The 24912-nt window shown below is 39.1% G+C and overlaps 1 protein-coding gene across 3 annotated transcripts in view; it reads right to left on the reverse strand.

Annotated features, from left to right (window-relative positions):
- LOC108002084 (A disintegrin and metalloproteinase with thrombospondin motifs 9) overlaps window positions 1–24912 on the reverse strand; it is a 116437-nt gene that overhangs the window by 35099 nt on the left and 56426 nt on the right. For all 3 annotated transcript variants that reach the window (XM_062079146.1, XM_062079147.1, XM_062079148.1), the window contains one exon: window positions 2540–2729. In XM_062079146.1, coding sequence (XP_061935130.1) covers window positions 2540–2729 — 190 coding nt within the window. The remainder of the gene's footprint in view (window positions 1–2539; window positions 2730–24912) is intronic.

Here is a 24912-nt window from a genome sequence, read left to right on the forward strand (position 1 = left end):
CGGGCGGGCGCGTGCAAGAAGGCAAATTTGGTGAACGGTGGACGACTGGACTCGAGCACGTCGCCAAGCTGTCTCGAATGGAACGTCAGAATTCGCCCGGAGGTAATATCCCGTAAATGGCCGAACCTGTTTCGTTACAGGTGGTCGTCGCCACCGCTTCTCTCTTAAACGCCTTCTCCTCTCTTGGCTTCGAGCTGGATCCGCGCCACGGTTACGCCCTTCGCCTTTGAAACGAGATTAGGTCACGATCGAGACTGCGCGTAACAACGACGGCCCGTGACTTTCCACGGATGGATATTGCCCCCCCTCTCCTCCCTTCGCCTGCTTTTAATATCGACTTTATCGCGTTACGCGCCGTTTAACGTTCGATCCAAACGCCTCCGCTTCTTACTCCGTTTTTCTCTTTTTTTCAAGGGAGGGAGAGAGAGGTTTGATAAATTCGTAAAGCGGATTACCTCTCTTGAGAGGTTTTGCGAGGGAGAAAGGGGCCGAGAGAAGGGGAATATTTTGAAAATATTTGAAAGAACAAATTAATTTTCTATAAAATTTAATATTTCATCAAGTTTCATTAATCGAATTTAAGATCACATCTTCCTTTTCCGCGTCGAGAAAGTCAACCAACCTGTATCTGTCGTCATAAAAACCCTACTTCCAAACTCGATGTTAAATCAGCAAAAAAGTTACCCCCTCCTCCGCCGTATATTTCGCCCGTACACGCGATCCCCCCATTCCCTTATTGCCCCTGTTACAAAGGGCCAACCACCCTCCAATATCTCTTCGATAAACACACAAACGGTCCAAGATCTTATGGTAATACCGATGGAACGCGGCGTCGCGCCATAAATTTCAGCGGCGGTCGAACACGGGTCCGTTTATTTTTCCTGAAAAATGACGAAAGCCCGGAGGAGGCCGAGCCACGGTCTTCGACCGCGGGAGGGTTAACGTTCTTTAAATTCGTGCGCACGCGGTTGGCCCTCGAGCGGGAAGAAAAAGGGCAGCAACCGGTGGGTGAGATCGAGGAGGAGGAGGGGAGGAGAGAGAAAAGAAATGATACGAGCGACCGTCGATTAAGCAGGCTGTTGATTCCACGAGAAGATGAAAAGAGATCTTTTTTAATTTCGACCAACGTTTTTTATCGATCGTGTAAATTCATTTGTTCCCATCCATCGATATCATCAGTGGAACGAAACGAATGAAATATAATAATCCGTTATCACACGTTGAGTATTTTTGAGCAATTTGTCAATTCCGTTTCGAGAAACAGATTTACGAATTGGAATCGTTCTCAAGACGAACGGATTTAAGCTTTTTAACGGATTGTAACACGAAAATCGTTGCCTCGATTAGTTAGATCGTTAAATGTTTTCTATGTCTTTTCCTTTTTTTCTAGAGTGAAGACGTTATTTGTAAATTATCAAGCGGTTAGGAATCAATCATTTAGAGAGCTATTATTCTTTGCGAAACGTAGTCGTAAATCATACGGGACTAAGAACGCAATTTGTAAACTTAATTGTATTACCGTTTCTACAGATCGGTGCGTAAAAGCTCTTGGTCAAAATTAATTACCCTTGGTACTTGGAATTTAACTCGGCATACACTTTTCTACGCGCTTTTATTAACGAGCCAAGGTATTCTCCATAAATCACTGCAGCATCGCATCGATCATACACACGAGATAAAAGCAACCAAATTGTAAACTATCGCTACGTGTTTGCCCCAACGTATAATCGTTATTAATAATCTAATTCCATTGAACGAACCAAACGACCACAAATCTTCCCCGTACACGCCTCTTAAATCTATTCTCTGGTTCACCACGCGACCAATTTCGCCAAATTGTTTCGACGAAACTTCAAATCCGAAAAATTGAGAAAAAGCAGTGCCGAGATAGAGGCTGACGAAATAATTAATCCGCGCCTCGGTGGACAATGAAACGGCTCGACAACGGAATGTTAATCGAGCTGTCGGAAAAAACCGGTCGTGGCCCGAAAAGGGAGGAAAGAGAGAAAGAGGAGTCGTCCCTCTCCCACCCTGCTGCCCATTTATTTATTCGCTTACGCTCGAATGAACTTTCGCCGTGCGACACACACGTGACACGCCGGTTTTTTAAAACGGGAAGGGAGCAGGAATGGTCATGAATAAAACGATACGTATCGAAGTCACCTGGACGTCTCTACGCACACACGCGCACTGCCTTGCATCCTTGTCCCTCCTAATGCGAGTCCCTCCACAAGCCCCATGCATTATTAATACGTTTTCGGCGCGGGACCGATGTACGCTCGGTTACCGATCGAGCTACGAGACGATGGTGGTCTTCTCGAGCCACGAGATTTTTCTCGCGAGATTTTCGCCTATTGTAACGAGGAGGATAATATAGTTTTTTGTATTTAAATTGGAACGTTGAATATGTGAAAAAAATATGTAATTTCGAATATAAATTGGAATATTGAATCTGCTTCAATTTAGCGAATAGGATGCGATATTCTCTTTAAAACTTCGTGCAAACGATGGACTTGAACAATTCGAATAACCAACTCACCGATCACGCCGCAATTATGCGCTCCAACCCGATCATCGGCGTCGTTCGTGGCATCCAGCACGGTGTAGGGTTTTATCCTTTGGACGGCGTGCTCCAACGAAAATTCTAGAGAATCCTCCTTGTCGCTCTCCCGCCAGGGCTTGGCCGGTTTAATTATGTAGCTTCCCGTCGACGTTCTCACGTGTCCCGTCTGCGGCAGAAAAAAAAGACATGCCAAAAATTCGGTGAGTCATTCCACACCATGATTGGCCTTTTATCCCCTCAATGAAACCAGCTACCTACTTGCGCTAACCCTTTTCTTCTCCTTCTCTCTTAAATACGTTTTTTCTTTCTTTTTCATCGAGGCATCGAGCCGTGAAATTTCGATCAATTGTCCACGCAATCTCTAAACCCGTTAACCATCGCGTTTACCACGGTGAAAGTGAACCATTTTTTCTCTCTCTCTCTTTTCTTCTCTCTGCGTTAAAGACGAATCGATGTAAACACGACGATTATTCCTCTTGTGTTGCAGTTTACACGGTAATTTTGTTAAAAATCAGCCGAGTCATAGTGTACGTCGAGGTGAAAGGGGGATAATTGAATTCGACGTAATCGAAGATTTCTCACTTTCGTTCGGTTCTTTGTAAATTGGAAAAAGAAAAAGAGAGGAGGAGGGCGTGTTTGGATAAGGCGATCGCGATCTTTGTGAGAAGTTGCGATCGATTTAATTATATACGACGCTGTTTATGATCTTTTAATCGAGGATGTTTTCAGCGATCTCGTTCGATTCTTTTCCAAGATTGATCGGATTAAATTTTTGGAGGGGGAGGAGAGGGACTTTCTACATCGAAAGGGGATAAATTCGTAATAAATTCGCCGATCCGTAATTGACAGATTCGTCGAAATTTCGGCCACCCGTTTCCAAGAATGTCAATTCCTGACTCGAGCGTTGTCACTTTTTCCCCATTTGATGCTCGTAAAATATACAACGTTGTAAAGCTACTTTATTACCGAACGTGTTCATCCCATAAAACGTTTAACTGAAGAAAGTTTCCTCTTCTGTCTTAAACTTTATTACATTTTCACTTTATCTTAAAATTGTCACTTTTTTTCTCCCCCCCCCTACATAAATAACCACATACGTTCATCTTTTTTTCTTTTTTTTTTTTGCAAATTATTCATTTTCCTTTTCAACGATCGAGCATCGAGCAATTAATTATTATTTACTAAAAATTACCCGATTGTTATATCATTAAATTCAGTCGTGTAGACACGCGCGTCTCGATCACCACGAAAGTTTTACCTGACTTTCACTTCATCATAGTCGTAGTTAATTGTTATCAAACTTTCACTTATCGTAAAATTTAAAATTAACTACAATTAATGAAATATACCGCTTATACGTAATCCTCGCTTTCGATTATTAAACAATCCATCATCATCCAACCAACAATTCGCTAAATATTTTAACTACTAAAAAAAATATCATTCCTCGCTTTCCAAAGATACCTCTCCTCTCTCTTATCCATTATTCCAAACAAATATAAAAAGAAAAAAAAAACATTCAAATTTGTGGAAGAACTGGTCTATCATCCCAGAGATAGCGAGACGTATCTCGCGCATCGGCTCGCCGATTTATTTATACATGCAGCGCTGCCCTGACATAACTTCCTCGATTTGAATGTGAAAACACACCGGCTACACGGGACGCCCCCGCTAAGTGTATGCCACCCACGTAAATTCCACGTGTGCGAGGGCAAAGCCGCGGACCCGCGGACGAACTCGAGCGGATCAGGTGAAAATAATCGATTAAAAGCGAGCTTGTTCAACGTTATTCTGTTATGAGTTATTTCAACGATTATAATATTTCGATCCGATTGCATAATTATTTCCAAGTTTCTTTTTTTCTTTTTTCTTTTTATTATCCCGTTCCTTAAGAACAGATTACGGTTTTGGTTTTATGGGGAGGAGATTTGTTGGAAGATTGTTGGAAGGAAGGAAGGAAAGGATTTTTGGACAATTCTCGATTCTTTGCGCTTTTTAAAATTTTTTAGTTTCTCTTTTCAGTTTGAGAGGAAGGAGGAATTTGACGGAGGAAGATTGTTTGAAATTCTATACGTATTTTCATAACAACGTTGTTTCATAATATTCGTTCCGAAAAGAAAAAAGAAAAATTGGCTTTAATAAAGCTAATTTTGCTTGCTTTAAGTCGTGTTCTTGGAATTTTGCCCAATTGCATTAACCTCGATTCGGTCACGAAAACAAAGGTGCACGTGAGTACAAAATGCTTAGATTGCAACGAAGAATCCTCTGATCTCTTTCTCCAACGATAAATATGTTATTTCGTTCGAAATCTCTGTGGATTAATAATAATTGTAATTTCTTTTTTTCCTCTCAACATCAACTTAAATAAATAACATTAACCTCCCAACCAAATATAACCTGTAAAATATTTTAAATAAAATAAGCTGAAAAGAGTTAATGGCAATTATTTAAGAAACGCTTGCCACGATGAAACCACGATTGACAAGCCCCCTTTTATACACAATTCTTTATTCTCGAACCGAAAACAAATCGAAATAATCGAAATTGCAAACGTACGAATATAAAACGTATGAAAATCGATCGTGTTACGATCGAGAAAAGAAACGACGATCCGATAGAAAAGCCACGCGTGTTCCTGATCAACCGAATCTAATTAAGAAGCTTATAATTATCGTTCATCCATAAAAAAAAAAAGAAAAAAGGAAGAAAACTGACCGGTCGAACCAGAGCCAGGGAGAAAGTCGACCTAATTAATTATTGCTCCTAATTACAGGAATCTCGGTTGCTCGCCGAGTAGCGATGAATAACGACTATGATTCGTACAGTGATGGCCGATTAACGGCAGCATGTCGATTATCAACGCCTCTTAACGCACTTCCGCTTGTAATTTCAGCGTTTCGAACGTAGCCAGCTGATATGCAGATCACTTTGAAACGAGCGGAGATTGCCGAGACGAGGAATTATTGCGTGTTTACACGGGATCAACAGGTTCAGAGGCGGGAGTGATGCAAGGATGTAAGATGGCTTCTTGGAAAATTGATAATCATCATTTCCTCCTCAATCTATTAATCGTAAATTACATGTTTATTTAAGCCAAGTTTTTGTTTTTCCGTTTAATTAATCCGTGGCTTTATTCTGGAAACGATTTCCCTCCTTTTGTTCAAGGTTGTCGATGATGATGGTGATCGCTATTGCCGGGTGGATGTTAATTCTATATTTCGCACAGGTTTCAATTTGGAAATGGATGTTAATTCGATAATGGACGCTATTTGAAAAACGCGGAGGACGATTTCCATCATTTCTTCCCCCCCTGTTCTCGTTCTCATCTTATTCATCGAAGGAAAAAGTACGATAACGAGACGAATAGTAATAGTAGTAGTAATAATAATAGTAATAGTAATAGTAATACTAGTGGTAGTGGTAGTAGTAATACTGGTACTACCAATTACAAAAGATTTATAATATTTAATAACCGGAGGGAAGTTAAAAGATACTCAAGTTAAAAGACACAACACAAGATTTGAAACGATCAATTAACGATTCAACGTCTTTTGAGGGGAGGAGAGAAAGAAAGAAAGAAAAAAAGAAACGAAAGCCGTAATAAAAAATTCATAAAGAGATAGGGAGAATAGAGAGAGAGAGGGGGGAGGGGGACTCTGTAATAAGCCTGGGAAGAAACTCAATCAATATACAAATATACGTACGCGTCTCATTGTCAACAGCGGCTATACCTCGTAAAGAGATTCGTCACGCTTCAAAAATTCACCTCGCTTCAAAAGGCCCTCCGCACCGCGCCCAAGAAACTTTCATTCCCGCCGCCACCTGTCCCCGCCACTACCCCAAACTACCCGAGCCGCGGTCATTCTCAATTTCTAAAGAAAATGAAGATACACATTTCCCTGACAAAAGCCATGTATAAGCCCATAAAACTAGGTGTATAGAATTCTTTTCCACACTTAATAGAAAACCAACCGCATGAACATCGGGACAAAGGGAGGAAAATATGAGCGAGGCGTGCGGATAGACTTCTGCCGGTAAGTAAGTTAAAGTACTTAGTTACACACAGAGGAGTCGCATTTCTCTATTCGAACAACCAAAGACAACGTGGGCTTTCAGCTGTCGCGGCTGTCGTTTCGATTACGGACAACCGTAAACGGTCATTCTGCTCGCGTGTAAACCACTGTGGGGGGAGGGGGAGGAGGGGGAGGAGGGGGAGAGGGAAAGAAGTTCACCTTTGGGAACGTTGCTGCTTCGTTTCATTCAGAAGCATAGTTGCGCGTACGCGAGGAGAGAAGAGTTGGAAGGATGGAGGAGAGAGGAAATTTATTGGCCAGCTGGAAACACGTCTCATTGTTCCTTCCTTTTTTCTTTTTTCTTTTTTTTTTTTCCCTCTCTTCTCCCGATCGTTCCCTTCCCTCCCGATCGTTGCGCGCCACGCACGCATCGATATTTTGTGTCATCGTTTTTTTTTCGTTTTGCTTGTTTTTTTTTATGCAGACAGCCTCGAGCGGAAGAGACGAGCGTTGGAGACGAGGGGGAAAATGGCGGGGCTCGAGAAAGAGACCTCTTCGTCTCCTCTGAGACGGGAAGGAAAAATTTGTACGAGTGATTCGAGCGATTTGGCCCCTTCCATGGATTATTAATCACGAGTTTGTTTCGAAAATTTAATTTTTTCCTCTACGAAAGAGAGCTTTGCTTCTAGAAATTGTTATATTTTCTTTTCTTATATTACTATATTATTTTCTCGTTCCACCCGCGCTCGAATTTAAAAAATTCGACTTTGATTCAAGAAGTAATTTAGTAGAGATAAATCGCGATAAAAAGTTTCATTCTAATTTTACGTGGTTGATAAATAATTCTATTTCTATGCACGGATTACGTAAATATTGCCGGCTTACGAGCGGATTTCTTCAACCTGAAATCACTATCAAAACCTCAACTTGCGCTACTTGTTCGTATATTATTAGTAGCCAACAATTTCGATCTTCGATTCTTCCACGATTAAAATTGTAAAAGATAAAAGAGACGAATAATATGGCAAAATAATATATTTAATTATTTCTTAAAGAGTATTTCAGCATCTATATTTTCGCGAATGAGATACAATTGCAAACGATTAAAAAGTGAAAAAAGAGAAATGTAAAGAGATTTGCTGGAAGTTAAATTCTTGACTCGAAAAGAATTTGAGAATTTACAAAATTTCCAACAACCAAGAGTGGCAAATATTCAAAAAATAACGCAAATAATTCGCGTTTTAACGCAATCTTCGCATCTCATCGATATGACTTAGCATCTCTTTTCATAATCGTTTACGTATGTTTGATCCCAACTTGATGGCGAATAAATAAATTCCAAGAGGTTCTTCGGAAGTTTGTTTAATCAATGAATCAACAAATCGAACGTTCACAGGAGGGCAACGCCTTTTCTTGAACTTCCTCGTGATCCCACGTTTCACTTCCATCTTTCGACGAGAAATTCCGCGATAATTATTCGTTTGCAAACTTTTTAAAAAGAAAGATTATGGAAGAAGGAAAACCAAGTCTGTTTACAAACAGTATAAAAATCTAAATCTATTATCTTACATGATGCAATTTTCATTTCGGTATATAACGATAAATATAAAATAAAATTAATAATAAAATCATAAATAATTTAAACGCGCGTATCCCTGACTATATCCAACAAGATAAAATTCCTTAAATAGTGTTCAAGATGATCATTAAGCATTAACACTTATGGCGTCAACGTTGATGGCAACCCATTACCTTACAAATTACTCGATTTCCAAAGAATTAAACGTTCTTAACCCAGATTTTTCTAAATGGAATTTATCGTGTCCAAGTCGGTGATTAAATCGTTGGTCTATTGAATTTAATGATAGTTTGCGTTCTTTCAATGGTATCCCAACAAAACACTCGTTTCTTTTTCCCTTCTTCGATTAAATTCTTGTCCGAGAAGGGTCATTCAGTATAATTTTATACAGTTTTTTCCTTTTTTTTTCTCGCGTTCGATGAAATTTTCATTTTTCTATACGATACGAAGCATTCGAGGTATTTCGAGTAAACGCATATTCGTCGTAATTTTCTATAAAAGATCAAAGAAGGTTGATACAGAAAAGGGAAATTCGAGTTGGATCGATCTGGAATCTTCAAGGTTTTCTTTTTTCCTTTTTTTCGGATGAAGAAATTAAACACTTTTCAAGTTTCAAATTCAAGAGTTTCCAGATCGCGTGGAAATAGGGGAAAAATTTAAATTTATCGATTCACCATGTTTGATACTTTCTATTTCATTGTATATTAATGTTACAATGTCAAAACACATATATTTGAAAAAATTTCTTTACGAGTCACGTGCGACCATGAATGAGCCATTAAATATTCTCCACAATAGCAACTTCTATCTATTGTTTTTCACAACAGGGTAATGCAATATCCATCAACCAAGCGAATAATAAGCGTCACACGAGGAAAAAAATAAAAATTCAGACACGTGCCACCAATCATTTCGAATCGATTTTATTATCCATCTTGGAATTTTTTCCTCGTAATCATCATGATCTCCCGAAGCTCTTAAAGTCTTTCGAAATCGTTTCGAACGTTATTGCCCATAAAGGATATGGACAGCCATTTGAATTATTCGTATTGTGTAAATTGCTTGATTTGCAACAGCGAAGATTGCAAAGGGAAAAAGAGAAAAATCGAACGACCATCTATTTTATCGTATTTTCATTGCATTTGCAATTTGCATGTTTATGAAGAAATATAAAGACGCTTCGCTATGTGTTAATTGTGTTTGTTTGAATGAGCAAATACAATTAATTTCATAGTGAAGTTAAATAACGAAACTGAATGGAAATATGAAAAGTATTATTACTTTTTTTTTTTTTAAATTAAATCCTCCTCGATCCTTAAGAAGAACATTTGGATCGATCCTTTGACGAGAAACTTTACCCAACTACCATCGCGATACCAAAAACTTAATTCGGCCCTTTCTAATTTGAACCTTGAATAATTTCGAAAGCCACAACTAAATATATCCCAAAAATTCAACCACCAGCAACGTATACGTTTTACAACCCTTTTACACCAGAGAGACAACACCATCGATCTCTCCCTGCGCTCTTTCCAAGCATGAAAGTAACACGAAACGAAAACGGGAGGAAGAGTCCTGCTCTCTGTCGGACCTGTCCATCATTTTCGAATCGATACGAGTGTCGTGGCTATGAGAACGAGAAAAGAGAGGGGAAAGAAGAGAATCGGCTTTGGTACGCCCGGTGCATTCGCGATTTGCATTCCTGCAGGCGCGTGCACCTCGACGGGGACGTGGCTATCCGATGGCACAAAGACTGACTTCAGGGTTACCGAGAACTCTCTTGGCAAGAACGCCGTTTTTCTCTCCTCCATCCTCCCCCCTCCTCGCCTCTCCCTTTATCCCGGCTAAATCCCCCTCGCCGTTCACCGTCCCTCTCCACTGCCCACTCGCGATATCTTTTCGCCTTTTCGAACGCACACCGCTGGCAACGACCTCGAAATCCACCGCCGCTCAAACAACTCATCGACCTTTCAAACGGAGTACAGCTGATCCAACCGCCGGATCTCTCCTCGCCGCTTTTCCTCTCCATCTTTCCGAAAATCTTCCATTTTTTTTCTTCTCCTCTCCAAAAATTTTCCATTATTCCTCCGCCTCGATTATCCTCCGTTTCGTTTTTGGATCTCTTGGCGATTTTGGACAGGAAGGGGGAGTTGAGTTTAATTTCGTTAAGAAGGAGATTTCTTTCTTTCTATTTTTTGAGATTAAAGGAACAAGGTAGTTTTGGATTTTTGTGGATAGAGAGAGAGAGAGAGATCGTTGGATTTGCGACGCGCGTGTATCTTTTCACTTTCACTTTTTTCTGCTTTTTAATATGAGAATGGGAAATTTGTGTGGGAAGTGGTTTGCAATGAGTTGGTCACAGGGAGATCTTTAATTTGTTAATTCGATCTTTCCAGAATTTCTTGATATGTTAATTATTCGAAAAAAGGAGAGCTCAGATTTCTATCGAACTTGAAATACACGATATATTTCTCGTCACTTTTCTTTCTTTCTTATTTTAACCGATGACGGAAATAGGATCTGTATAAGCGATGATGTCGAAAAATTATTCGACGAGATATAAAAGTTAAAATTCGTCGAATAAATTAAATAACTTTAAGAAAATTGCGGTGCAATTTTATCAAGCAAATTAATTGTTGCGCAATTTCCCATGATAAAACCCATAAAACATAATTTTTACCAATTTCGTATAATATAATTTTGAGAAAGTTGAAACAATTTTAATCAGGTACCAACGATGTAATAACAATAACAATAACGATAATAATTTCACACACTTTAGTGAGAAGAAAAAAAAGATCTATAAGTCATAATAAGAATACAATCGACTCGAATTTCGCAACTTCGATCAAAGCTCGATCAATTTCGAAATTGTTACCCTCTTAATGCCACGGACCAGTTCGTTCCTCTTAAAAACACACTGTTTCACTTTCTCTACTCGAATTACAGCCTCGCTTTCGCCACCCTCGACGCCCGATTCGCAAATATCGAGTACATGGTTGGAAACCGTACGACATTCTTCCAACCCACTTGACCCGAAATATACGAAACTCGATATCCACTTGATAGCGAAATTTTTCAACGATCAACGATTCGATTGGCAATAAAATATTTTGAAACATCTCTCACGATATCTCTCGTCTCGTCTCGTTCTTGAATTGGGAGGGGAAGAAACGTTCCTGATATATTTCTTTCGTCACATGTGTTTGTATATTGAACAATACAACATCGTAATTGCTAACAGGCGCATCAAAATTTTCTTTCTTTCTTTCTTTTTTTTTTTTCTTTCGATGGTTAAATTAATTGCAAACGCGAGATGAGTCAGCCTGTCGAGAGTTTGCCATTTTGTTTCGCCAACTGGAACGATACGTTGTTCTTTAAATAGATCCAGATGGACAAGCCCAAAAGATTTATATGACGTAACGTGGCCACGTTATGTTGACAAATTAGACTTGTATTGGCTCGACACTTGGAAATATTAAAATTAATCGCACATTCGTATCCTCGTTCAACATTATTTATCGATTAATAAAAATTAATTCGTGAAAATTATCCCTTATAAATTCCCATCTTCCTTTCTTCCTTCTTCTTTTCCGATTCTCCTTCATTTCAATTCATCAAATCTGCGATCGACCTTTCCAATTGAAATTATTTTTTCCAAGTCTACAAAATACTTTTCTTTCCATTCCCAACAATCATCTTAAGAAACACAAAAAAAAGAAGCAACTGCATTAAAATTACTGCAAGATTAAACCACGTTGTACGAAATAAACGCGACGGAACAACGGACGAGTTCCTCGCGAGTTTGCCTCGGCAAAATGGCGATTAAAAGGAGAGGCGAGACTGTAGATTTTTCATCGTATTCCCTTTTCCAGCGCAATTTTACGTGTACACATACATATATATGCGTGCATTTTATGCGTTCGATGGGTAACGAGGATACAATGGCGGCTTCTGGGTGGGCCTTAAAGCAGGTCTTTGCATCCTGTGCAGGATACTTTGTATGGAATGGACGGCTACGCGCGCCACTCTCGATGTAAACGGGCGCAAGGGGCCTAATCGTTGCACGTTGTGCAGCATAAAAGCGGTTCGTTAGCCGATTACGCGTAATTTTATTACGTATCGACGGGTATTTGGATAATTACAGGCTGATCATTGAAAAGCGATCGTCGAAATAAATTCTCTTCGCTTATTTTATCCAATTGTGGATAATTCGTCACGTTTTCGATGCTCCTTCCGATTTAGATTAATTATTTACGATTTAATTATATTTTGATTCTTGGATAACGTAGGAGGAAGTAATGATAAATTCGATCGGAAGATGAAAATTGTCCACTTTTTTCTCTTTATAATTAATTTTCGATCTCCACGTACCGGTTTACGCAAAATTTGTCCCTCTCACTTATGAATCAAGTCTTCGAGCGGGTTTAAAACCCATCCACCCGAACCGGAAGCGTCCTCCGCATCGCAACCAACCTCGGTCCTCCACCTTTCACTGTCCCGACCGCACGCTCTTGCAATTAAATTCACACTCCAATCAGCCTCGAGCATCGCATTCATAAAAAAGGAAAAAAAGAAACGAGAAGGATAAGAAGAAGAAAAAAAAGGAATTTCAAAGAAAAAGAAACTGATCGAGCCGATTCATTACTGGATCCCCTCGATGTAATCGCACTCTTTTCCGGAAGAAGATGGGCGAGAATCGAGAGAAATTAAAAAAAAGATTTTTAAGAGGATTGGCTCGTTTATCTCAAATGGAAAATTAATTAGAATTTAGAAGAGATTAGAATTTTCTAAGGATTTACGGAAACTTTCATCCTTTCCCCTCCTTCATTGCGTTACTCGAAAGATTATTAAATCATCTTTCAGAAATCAAATTCATCGAAATTAAAATCTCGATTAAGGATTGATCTTTCTCTTTTCTTCGTTCCAGCTCAATATAATACATTTTCTCGAGTCAAACTCGTGGCGATTCTCCCACGATACGTCGCGGCAGCTTCGTGTTTTCCGGAGAAAAACAAGGAGCGTGGAAAATTGAAGGCGGAGTGATGGAGGGAGACCCCTTATCTTTATTTAGTCGGCCGAGTTAATATGCAGAACGCGATACATCATAATAAAAGGAGGCTGGGGGCCGCGAGAGCTGCGTTTAAGCAGCAAAGCATTAAAAGGGACAGTGACGAGGCGCGGTAATTTGTCGTCTCGAACGCGCCTCCGAATACATTAATATTAAGCGCGAAATTGCAAAATCCGGTGATTTCGATGCCTGGAAACGCGTCTCCAAGGATCCTATTTCTCTCTCTCGATTCGAACACTCGCTTCTTTTCTTCTCTCCAACGAATCAGACCCGAGAAAACGAAAGAAATTTTGTCATTATCTCCAAGTAACGAATAATTCTCGATTCCAATTAATTGGAACAAGCTTTTATCATTTGGAGCTTTCAATTCGAATCAAGAAAATGAACCAGCCTCCATTCTTACTGCCATTATAAACACACAAAAAAAAAAAGGAAAGAAAGCCGAATCAAACAGAATCTTTTCTTTTTCTTTTTCTTTTCCCGATTCTTCACAGATTCTCTACAGATCCACTATTATCCTCTGAATCGAAGAAACCACCGGTGGCTACGTTCGCGCAATCCCGTGCCACTCGATCAAAGTGTTGAACGGCGGGGTTGTGCAAGCGGAATAATTGATTAATGACGATTAAACGAAACGAATGGTGTGTGCCCACGATTGACCCGATTGAGACCCGGCCGAGAGACTTTCCATCTCCGTTTCCCCCAGACTATACTCGACCGCTTACTCTTGTAATTAAACGTGTCAGAAGATCCGTGTACCGTTCGTGTACACGTGTCGATAAACGTTGTCGGGTGTCAATAACGATCCGATGAGATATTAAACCCAGGATAAACCAGATATATAAATCATCGAGCAAAGGATCGTTTTATCAGTTTTTATAGTCTCGTAGTCGATATAATATTTGTGGATCTTTTCTTGCAGATAGGTTTTCGTGGATGTGATAAATAATTTATATATCTCGTAATCATTTGGTCTACCCAAGGATAATAATTTTAAGGATTTCGTGAGTTTTTCTTATATAGAAGAGAAGGTATACTTATCGAGAATATAATTGTTTCAATTCCGAGAGGAGAAAGATGGAAGAATTTCTTCTAAATATACTTCTTGGAAATGGTTATCGAATGAAATAAAACTGGAACAAGAAACGTTGTATCACGAATCTGTTAAAAATCAATTCGGGCTATTAAATTACGCGCATTGATTTGACCAAGGCCAGCCAGATTCACGGAGAGCAGCATTTGTTTTTTTCCTCGAAAACTATGCTAGATAAATACGAGCCAGATAAAAGTATCTCTTACTTTACTCTGTCCTTAAAACTTTTGTGTTTTTACAATTCACGATTCTTCTTATATTAAATTTGACTGTTTTTTTTTTTGATAGATAAAAACTGTCAACGATAGCTTTAATCCGATCTCCGTTACATACCGTGCAATATAAGAATGGTAATCGATAGTTCGTGTGCGAAGAAAAATGTGCATCGGTGAATGTAATTGCTTCCTGTGAGAACGTGACAAAACCGTGTAAGAGGCTCCACCCATGAGAGGTATTACACCCAAGTACTTTATATCCCTTCGATGATTCTTTCCATTTGACGATAAAACAATTTTCAGTATTTGAAATACTTTCCTTGTCCGAGATATTAAACTTGACGAAGAAGAATTGTCGCAAATCGAAAATCAAAACTCCTTAATTCTCCATTTTGTTAATCGAGACTCGATCACAAAATGCGATCGCAATGCTCTAAATTCAGGGATCTGAAAATCGAAGATTTTCATCAGTTGGAGAAATTAAATCGTGCGTTAAAAACTTACCAGACACCACCGATTTCGTTCCACGCGCCAAAGTCGAGGAATTTATCGGTGTCCTGTTGGAAATTGGACGTGGAGGATCGTTTGCAGGATGATTTTCGACCCCGACCCCGACACAAACGAGGCTGTCTCATCGCGAGAATATAACTCCGGCGAATTTATGGGTGTCGAGATGGCCGAGGGCTACTTAAAATCTCGCTACGTCACCGAGAAACGACCCACTAAATTTTCAAAGGCCAATTTACCGGCCGACCCCTCCTCTCCTTCCCTTCCCTACATTTTATCCCTCGCAATCGAGCTTTGGATCTCAATCAATTTGGATTTTGATTCGGATGAAAATTGGAATGCAAAATTTTAATTTGGAATTGTGTTCAGAACGTAATCCTGATAAATTTTCAAAGGCCAATTTACTGATCCACCCTTCCTTTCCTTCCCTACATTTTGGATCTCTTATTAATCTCTTATATTTGGATCTTAATTAATTCAGATTTTGATTTGGATGAAAATGGAATTGGAATGCAAAATTTGGAATTGTGGCCAATTTATTGATCCCCCCTTTCTTTCCTCCCCTACATTTTATCCCTCGTAATCGAGCTTTGGATCTCTTATTAATCTCTTATATTTGGATCTTAATTAATTTGGATTTTAATTTGGATGAATTGGAATGCAAAATTTTAATTTGGAATTGTGGCCAATTTACCTTCCTTTCCTTCCCTACATTTTGGATCTCTTATTAATCTCTTATATTTAGATCTTAATTAATTTGGAATTGTGGCCAATTTATTGATCTTCCTTTCCATTTCTCCCCTACATTTTATCCCGCTTTGGATCTCTTATTAATCTCTTATATTTGGATCTTAATTACTTTGGATTTTGATTTGGATGAAAATGGAATTGGAATGCAAAATTTTAATTTGGAATTATGGCCAATTGATTCCCTCTTCCTTTCCTCTCCTACATTTTATGCCTCGTAATCGAGCTTTGGATCTTAATTAATTTGGATTTTGATTTGGATGAAAATGGAATTGGAATGCAAAATTTTAATTTGGAATTGTGGCCAATTGATTCCCTCTTCCTTTCCTCTCCTACATTTTATGCCTCGTAATCGAGCTTTGGATCTTAATCAATTTGGATTTTGATTCGGGATGAAAATCTCAAAGCTGGAGTAGTTTTGGATTAGAATGTTTATAAGAATTGGATTGTTTCAAGAGTGTTTTCTTTTTTTTTTATAGAATAATTCCAATAACGCAAATTAAGCACGTGAACCCGAGATAATCATGTATCTATGCGGTGGTTAAATGTATTCGAGCGTACGTATAGCAGATACCTCTTTAAATACCCACTAAACAACTCGTGTACGAGCCATCAATTATAAGTATGCAAGTAATTGAGTAATATAGAACCTTAATAACCTTAATAAGCTTGTAGAGGTGTAGATATATTACTTGTAATATATGTCCACCTAACAGATGCTTAATGATGCACTAAAGAGAAAGAATTACCGTTCGAGTATTTAAATACTTTCTTCAATACGTTTGTCACGTTATATGGCTCAACGTGCTCCTCAACGTATCCACGAACATTAAGTGGACACAATGCACACACAAATTAATCTCCAATTATAAATTGGAACATATAAACCCGGAATAGAAAATCAAAGTATCTATATCCTCGAATCTCGTTCAGAGAAGATGAAACTCTAAACCTCGCAAAGCAAATGTATAAAAATCCAAAATCAAAAGTTACAAATGGCTGCTACGATCCTCCATTACTGTCACCTGTCTACCCTCGGCGCATAACACGACTTTCATAAACGTACGATCCCCATAAAACTCCCATCGCCCTACATTAACCCGGCGTTCCTTTCGAGAAGAAGAGGCGCTCGAATAAAAAGGGGCTTCCCATTGCCGTCGTAAAGAAACGATCATGAAGTCTCTCTCTCTCTCTCTCATCAAAGAAGAGAGTTCCGCTTGGATCAAAAATATTCGACCGAGGCAAGAAGCGAGAATCCAGGAAAACGGGGGGAGAAAATAAGAAGAGAGGAAGAGGAGGAGGAGGAGGAAGAAAAGAATCGCAGCCACAAAGGCGAAAAATATCTTTTGAAATATGACGAGTCTAATTTTAGTTGTCATTCCATCCCATGTCGAGCGCGAGGCCACGCTCGAAGGATCTCTCCGTTCAAGTATCGATCGCTCGAGATGAATCACAATCCGTCGTGTCCTTTCTTTCCCCTTTCCTTTTTCGAACTTGGCAATTTTCAATATCACGACATATAATCCAAAAAATGGATCTTCATCGGAACAATGAACGTTTCGTCTGTGAAAGAATTCAGATTAAAAACAAGAAGCGGAGAAAAAGAACAAGGTAGAGGGGCTTCCTTGGTTTGATTTGATCAGATAAAAACGAAAAGGAGTCTAACGTCCGAATCGATTTGGATGATGAGCAGATCGAGACGAACGATTCTAACGATTCTCGAGCGAAACGAATTATCTTCCGAACGAAAAGCAAAAGTAAATAAAGAGATAAAATATACTCGAGTGCGGAAATAAATAATTAAAAAAATAAATTAGAAAAATATTCCGCTCCATTTATTTTTTTACGAAACGAAAATTTTTCACGAAGCATTATCGCACTGCTGTTTCTCTTCCTGGAATCGGGATACGAGAAAGATATTTCGATATGAAAATTTTTGTCGCTTTTCAACCAGTACCTTTAACGACCCGATAAGTAAATAAACTGTACGGCATCCGGTCTCCGCGTAACTATCAATCAACCGGTTCGATTATGCGGCTGCGTATATGCCGCGTTTTCACTTTCTATTCAGAGGCGAGAGAGAATAAACATTCGTGTGCATAAAGAGGGCGGCGAGACGTGTCCATTGCCGAGCGAGAAAGGGGGGAAAAGTAGGGGGGAGAAGGTTTTTAATTAAAAAGGATTGACGGGGAGGAAGCCTTCTTGTTTCTTTGTTTCAACCTCTCTATGAATACGTTTGTATAAATACTGGAAAGGAGAGGAACACGCGTGGCGGTTGATGAACCGTAATGGAATTGCTACGACGGTTTTAATTAACTTTAACTTCGATATCTGTCAGGGATGGGGATGATTTTCTCTCTGTTCTTCTTGAGATTGTAGAAGAAAAAAAGAAACGCACAGTTTCCTCCATCTTTTTTTTTTTTTACATCAAATATTCGAAGAAACATTTCCTTACTTACGATTATATCTCCTTGAAGAGAAATAAAAAAAAAAAAAAAGAGCTCTTCTTCTCTCGGGAAAAGTACACTTTCAACCCATCCCCTCCTTATATTTAGCTCGAGTAAAAAAACTGTCGATCCCTGGTTAAATTGTTACGATTTCAGTAGTGAAAGTTAAACGTTGATCAACAACTTCAAAATCAACAACTCGACGCGAAAATTATAACGTATGCTTGCGTATGTATGTACACACACGCACAAAGGCATATATATATATATATGGCGTCGCGACGAATTTTTAATCGATGATAAACACGCACGACGTACATTTACAAGGGAAAAACGGACGAGAGCGGATGGAAATGAGTCACGATCGTTATTTTAAATATGACAAGAGTCGGTTGTGCTGTTTTGAAATTTCAGTCACGGCCCGTTAAGTCAAATCGTATTACAATCATCTTTGTCCTCACCTTCGGGCCGGCCGCTGTGAATCGTACGTGATCCCGATGACGAGACGCCGATTACACGCGCGTAACGAGAGCACGCGCTCTTGTAAACGATGATCGTATGATCGATCGGCTTTTTCGTGAAACGTGTCGGTAAACACGAGTCGAGTCCGAAAACTTCGAACCCCCGATGATGATAATGCACGATAAACCGTCTCCTAGTCTCCTCGACGCGCGCCACTCTTTCTCTTCGTTTTCCTTTTAATCGAGAAGCTAAGTCCTTTCGAAAGGAATTTTTTCGAATTTTTGCACCAGTGAAAGATCAAACTTCGTTGCGCGCCTCTCTTTCTCTTTGTTTTCTTTTTAACGGAGAAGCTAAATTCTTTCGAATTTTTTGGAACTTGAGATCATGGAAGAATCCTTTATTCCCAATAATTGAGACTATCGCAAAGAAGGAATTTTTTAAAAATTCTCGCGAAAAAATAAGGGCATCGTGAACTCTGCCTTCAAATTGCGCGCCACTTTTCCTCTTCGTTTTCTTTTAATGGAGAAGCTAAATTCTTTCGAATTTTTTGGAACTTGAGATCATGGAAGAATCCTTTATTCCCAATAATTAACGAGACTTTGTCGCAAAGAAGGAATTTTTTAAAAATTCTCGCGAAAAAATAAGGGCATCGTGAACTCTGCCTTCAAATTGCGCGCCATTTTTCCTCTTCATTTTCTTTTTAATGGAGAAGCTGAATTCTTTCGAATTTTTTGGAACTTGAGATCGTGGAAGAATCCTTTATTCCCAATAATTAACGAGACTTTGTCGCAAAGAAGAAATTTTTTAAAAATTCTCCTGAAAAAATAAGGGCATCATGAACTCTGCCTTATTCAAATCGCGCGCCACTCTTTCTCTTCGTTTTTTTTTTAACAAATCAAGAAGCTAAATTCTTTCGAATTTTTTGGAATTTGAGATCGTGGAAGAATCCTTTATTCCCAACGACTGACGAGACTTAAAAATTCTCCCGAAAAGATACACGTTTGAATAAGGGCATCATGAACTCTGCCTTATTCAAATCGCGCGCCACTCTTTCTCTTCGTTTTTTTTTTAACTTTGATTGAGAAGCTAAATTCTTTCGAATTTTTGAAATTTGAGATCCTTTATTCCCAACGACTGACGAGACTTAAAAATTCTCCCGAAAAGATACACGTTTGAATAAGGGCATGGTGAACTCTGGCTTGTTCAAATCGCGCGCAATCCAAGTCGGCTCGGAGGGAGCAGCCTCGTTAAAAGATCAAACTATTCAATCACTGCCGACAACGAGCCGCAACGTTGGAAAACGAGATTTGATCGAGATAATAGAATGATCGGCGATCTCTTCGAGACCTGGAATCGATTCACGAAACTAATTTTCGTCTATACTTGGAGCTATTCGAGAGAGAGAGAATGAGCGAGAGAAAGGCGGATAATAAGAGGAAATATAAGAATAAAAAGAAAAGAACGGGAATCTTAGTCGGTTCGTTAGCTACCAACAGCTTGGAAATAGTTAGGCGAGGAAACGTTAATCAAGAAGTGACGCAACCGAGTCACTCGTAAATTTAATGGAAATGAATCGAGACAACCTGACGTAACCGTGATCGCTATTAACGGTTTGGAAATTGGAATCCAGCCGGGCGAAATGCTGTTTACTCTCTTCCACACCGATACACGATTTTCGCGTGTAATTTGTAGAGAGATTACAGATGATTAAACGCGGAAAAACGTGGAGACGTGGTCTCCGATATAAATCACACCGCAGATTTTCGAGCACACGACGGGATCATGAATTATTTGCGATTGCTGATTCCTTGGATCGTGTTCTTTATACGCTTCTCTTTAGCACCCACCTTAAAAAATGTAAAAATTATTCTAAACATGAAATCTGCTTTCTTCGATTGGGATACGATGCCTCGTCTCGTGTTTAAAGCATCTGTTATCGCTACGGATTTATTGTTATTATTGTTATTATGGCAAAGATCGATTCTTTATATATGGGTTGATATTGTACTCGGGCTCGGTCGTAAATTGTACGAATTGGCGGCACGATTCATGTCACGATGATATATTTTCGATGGTAATTGACATTCGACGGTTGAAACGGTATTAATTTTTTTTAAATAGATCCGTACGTTACGTAACGAGTATCGTTGGACCAATTTGCTCCTCCACGTGAGATCGATGAAATTAATCTCGACGCGATTTGTATCGATGTACGAGGAAACAATTTCAAATCGACAGCAAGTTGGAAAGGTATCTCCTATTATCCACATTCTGTGGATCAAATCAAAACACTTTCGAGCTCTATCGAATAAAAGATCGGCTCGATCTTCGACCGTAAAATTAATTTCATTATTATTTATCGAAGAGGAATGTCCGAAAGAATTTTAATTATCGAAATTTTCCGCCAACATCTAATTTTTGAAACATAAAATTCTACCTAAAAAAAAAAAAAAAAAACTCCTCGAATATTTGTCTTGGAACTTTTACCTGGAAATTTACAATTAAAATTCCAAAAATATCTTAAATGCCTCGAGACTCTCTTCCTCGTTGAAACGCTGTCAAACGCTGTTAAAATCCCTAATCGCTTGTACACAACGGATACCGGTAAAACTATACGGAGAACAGAGAGGAAAACCAGTTTCCAATCGTATTGATTGCCGAGCAACGACACCTCGGTTTCGTTTTATAACATCGGGCCAAGGATCGAATCGGCCATTTCCACCGCAATCATCCGATGTATCTCGGATCCTTAATCGCGGACCGTTCGACACGATTGCGGGAAAGTAAAAGAGGCTGGCGTTTATTCAATCTATGAACTCGGTTCCCCGATAAACCTCGAGATAATCCCCGCCGTTATTTTTGCTAATTAAATGTTTATATCTAAAAAGCAAGGACAAGTAATTGCGTAATATAAAGAATCCGTCAGATACGAGGTGAATTGCGTCATCCGTGCAATTCGATCTATTGGATAAATTGATTACTGCGTGGAATCGAATTTCCCCCCGAATGGAATGAAATTAATTTTTATTCAAAATTATAGTCCGTTTAGAAGAAGAAATTGGTTTTTTAGCGGGTAACGTGAGCCGTAACGGATCGCACACCTTTCTTTTTTAATACCTAATAGTAAAAATGATTCGTTTTATGAATCGAAATACTCAGAGAGACAAAATTATAGTTTATTACCAGGGGAATTAATTTTGAGTCGTATTTTGAGTGTGACGTGTACGACGGCACGAGCAACGAGTTCGTGTCATAAAAGCAAGAGGTTAAAGAACTTGGTGATTCATTTGATAAGAAGTTGCATTATCTTGATCGATCAAGTGAAACATTTCAGACAGCCACGTTCGATATTCGCTATTTATTTAATTAACGAAACAACAAAACTGCGCACGACAGTACAAAATTTAATACGATGCTTAATTAACCACGATAATAAACGTAAAATCTTCGATAATTAATTTCTTGCGTCTAGGATATAATGCAAATAATTAAAAAAAAAGAGAAGAGAAGAAAAAGAAAGGAATAAACTGTCTTCCTTCCCCAGTGCATCGAAAGTGTGATTAAGTTAGGTGAATTAATCCCGCTTCTTCATCTTTATTATCTTCCGTCATCTATTCCGGCGCCTCTATTATTATCTAAAAAAATTTTACGAGTTCGAGTAAAGTTGACATCGTAAAGATTAAAAGTCCGGAAACGCTTCTTTAACGATAGCGAATATATCCGAGCCATCCGGCCAGATACGATCTTTTTTCTCACGGAACCGTAATTGTAAAGATTTAAGATAAAAAGATAAAAAAAAAGAACACACGTTTAACACACGATTCTCTTCTTACATTCCTCTCTACGAATTCTCAAATAACGAGAGAAACGTCGATTGAAATCGGGGGATTGAAAAAAATACGACAAATTAATTGACGACAAACGAACTACGATTCGTATATTTAAGTTTCGACCGCAATCTTGCTTCTCTGACCAAACAAGGATCCAATTATAAATGGTTCTAAGAGACTTCTTCCTTCCAGAGCAAAGCAAACACACTCGAATCCTGTCATTGGCACAGAAATAGATATCTATAAACGGATTTATCGCCAAATCGCTCCTTCATCGACCAACGGAGTCAAGAGCATCGTAAAATCCTTGTGTATATATATATATGTTTACATAGGGTGGTCCAAAATAAACATTTGTTCGAACCTATTCCACACAATTTTTCGAATGAAAAGGAATGGAAGAAAATTTAATCGAGTTCGATCCTCTTCGATCATCGCCCAGCAGGAGCGAGAGAGAGAAGAATTAAGCCCTTAATCAAGATTCAAGAGCGCATCCTTGCGATTTAACCGAGATCTAGCAGCGTTGAATATTACAATAGGACTAAATCGTCGCGTGGAATATGACTCGAATCTGGTTTACGATCCACTTGAGCGTTCATTATTCCGAAATTTTACGAGGCTGGCGAGCTGAAATTGCGGCCACGTCCGCAGATCTCTCTCTCTCTCTCTCTCTTGGACGAACTGCATCACATTGTTGCAAGAACGGGCTAATGGACAAGGACAAGGATAAGAGATAATAAGAGGCGTTTATAAAAGTCTCCCACGCGGGGCAATAAATCCTCTTGTCGCCAACAATGAGATCCGTATTCTTCGCACAAAATGATGATGAATTAATCGAAGTGAAGATGAAAGGAGGAGGGAAGGAAAAATGTTTTTCTGCGAAGAATCGAATTCGATTATTGATAAACGCGTAATGCAATCGAGCGAAAGAGTTTCCAGATGTGTCTTTTACGAATGGATACGATAAATCGTAATCCATTAAAAATATCTCGTACGATTGGATAATGGATTTCCAATCTTGAATTATTCCAAACGAACGAGGAAACGAAGAAGAGGGACGATTTATGCGAGAGTGTATGAATTTAGCGCGATAAGAAGACTAATACGATCCTAATCGTGAGTCCGGAACAAGCTGTTTGTCGATACTCTTGTCGAATAAAGATGCACCGCACGCCCAATTGCTCGAAGAAACGAATATAACGTCGTTCTAGTCAAAAAATGTTCCAATACGAAAATCTCTCAATCTACGTATCGATATCGAAGGAACTCCTTTACATTCAGCCCCGTAATAAGAAATGAAATCTGCAGAGAAATCATAAACCGTTTCATAAAGTTGGGTAAAATCTTGTAAAACGATCGAAAGAGAAAATAAAGGAGGGAGGGTATACGCGGAAGGATAGGGGAAAAAAGAATCCGCGTGGTCCCCCAGCTAGAAATCGTCCACGCGATATCCTCCCGGCCCTTATCATCCGATAAGAACGCGTGGTTTCAAGAAGAAAAACGGATTCACGTGGGTGAACACCTTTTTCCCTCTCGCTACTCTCGATAAGGATATCCAGAGCCGTAGAATAGCCGAGAAGGTTTGCACGCGAGAAATGGCAAGGAATGGCTGGAAAAAATGGTACGTGGGCCGGTGGTAAAAGATGCGCGACATCCGGCTCGCGAAACGATCGTTCTCGAAACCGTGCAAATTATTTACCGATCGAGGAGAATCGAATGTGACTTTGACCGACCGAGTTTTTTTGATTGAGGCGATTTGGGGATTTTTTCTGGGGGAAAATAGAGGGCGTATACGCTCGTCTCCAGTTATTCCTTCGTAGGGATTTCTAGCTAGAAGCGAGTGAGATTATTTGGATAAGTTAAACACGTAGAGAGTAAATTGAGAAGCGTGGTTTGATAGGTTTATCGAAATGGATATATAAATATTTGGAATTGGCCGAATCGCAAATACTTTGAATTAATATTGTCGTGGATGTTTAATAGTTTTTGGCATTCGTACGTGATAAATCTAAGATGAAACGAGGATCGGATTTGGAATTTAATTTTAGCTTACGAGAAACGAATTCTTGAGCGAATTGATAAATCAAAAAAAAATTCTTATCTCGCTTACTTTCGTTTCGTTTCGCACATCGTACGAGGAACAGCAGCTTCAAGCTAATTTTTATTTAAATAATTTTCATCCACGAAGCGAAATTAAGAAAACCAATTGTCCAAAACGCTTTCTTCGCAAAATATAAAGAAGCCTATTCCGACCCTTGTTTAGACTCACACCGTTGAAAGAAGATCTGTTTAATTTTGTAAGACCCCATGCTCTCGTGTAATCTAGCGTGGCCAATTTAGAAAATTGATCGAAACTGTGCGTATACAAAACTGACCCATAAAATG

Source organism: Apis cerana, linkage group LG9 (assembly GCF_029169275.1).
Source record: "Apis cerana isolate GH-2021 linkage group LG9, AcerK_1.0, whole genome shotgun sequence".
NCBI lineage: Eukaryota > Metazoa > Arthropoda > Insecta > Hymenoptera > Apidae > Apis > Apis cerana.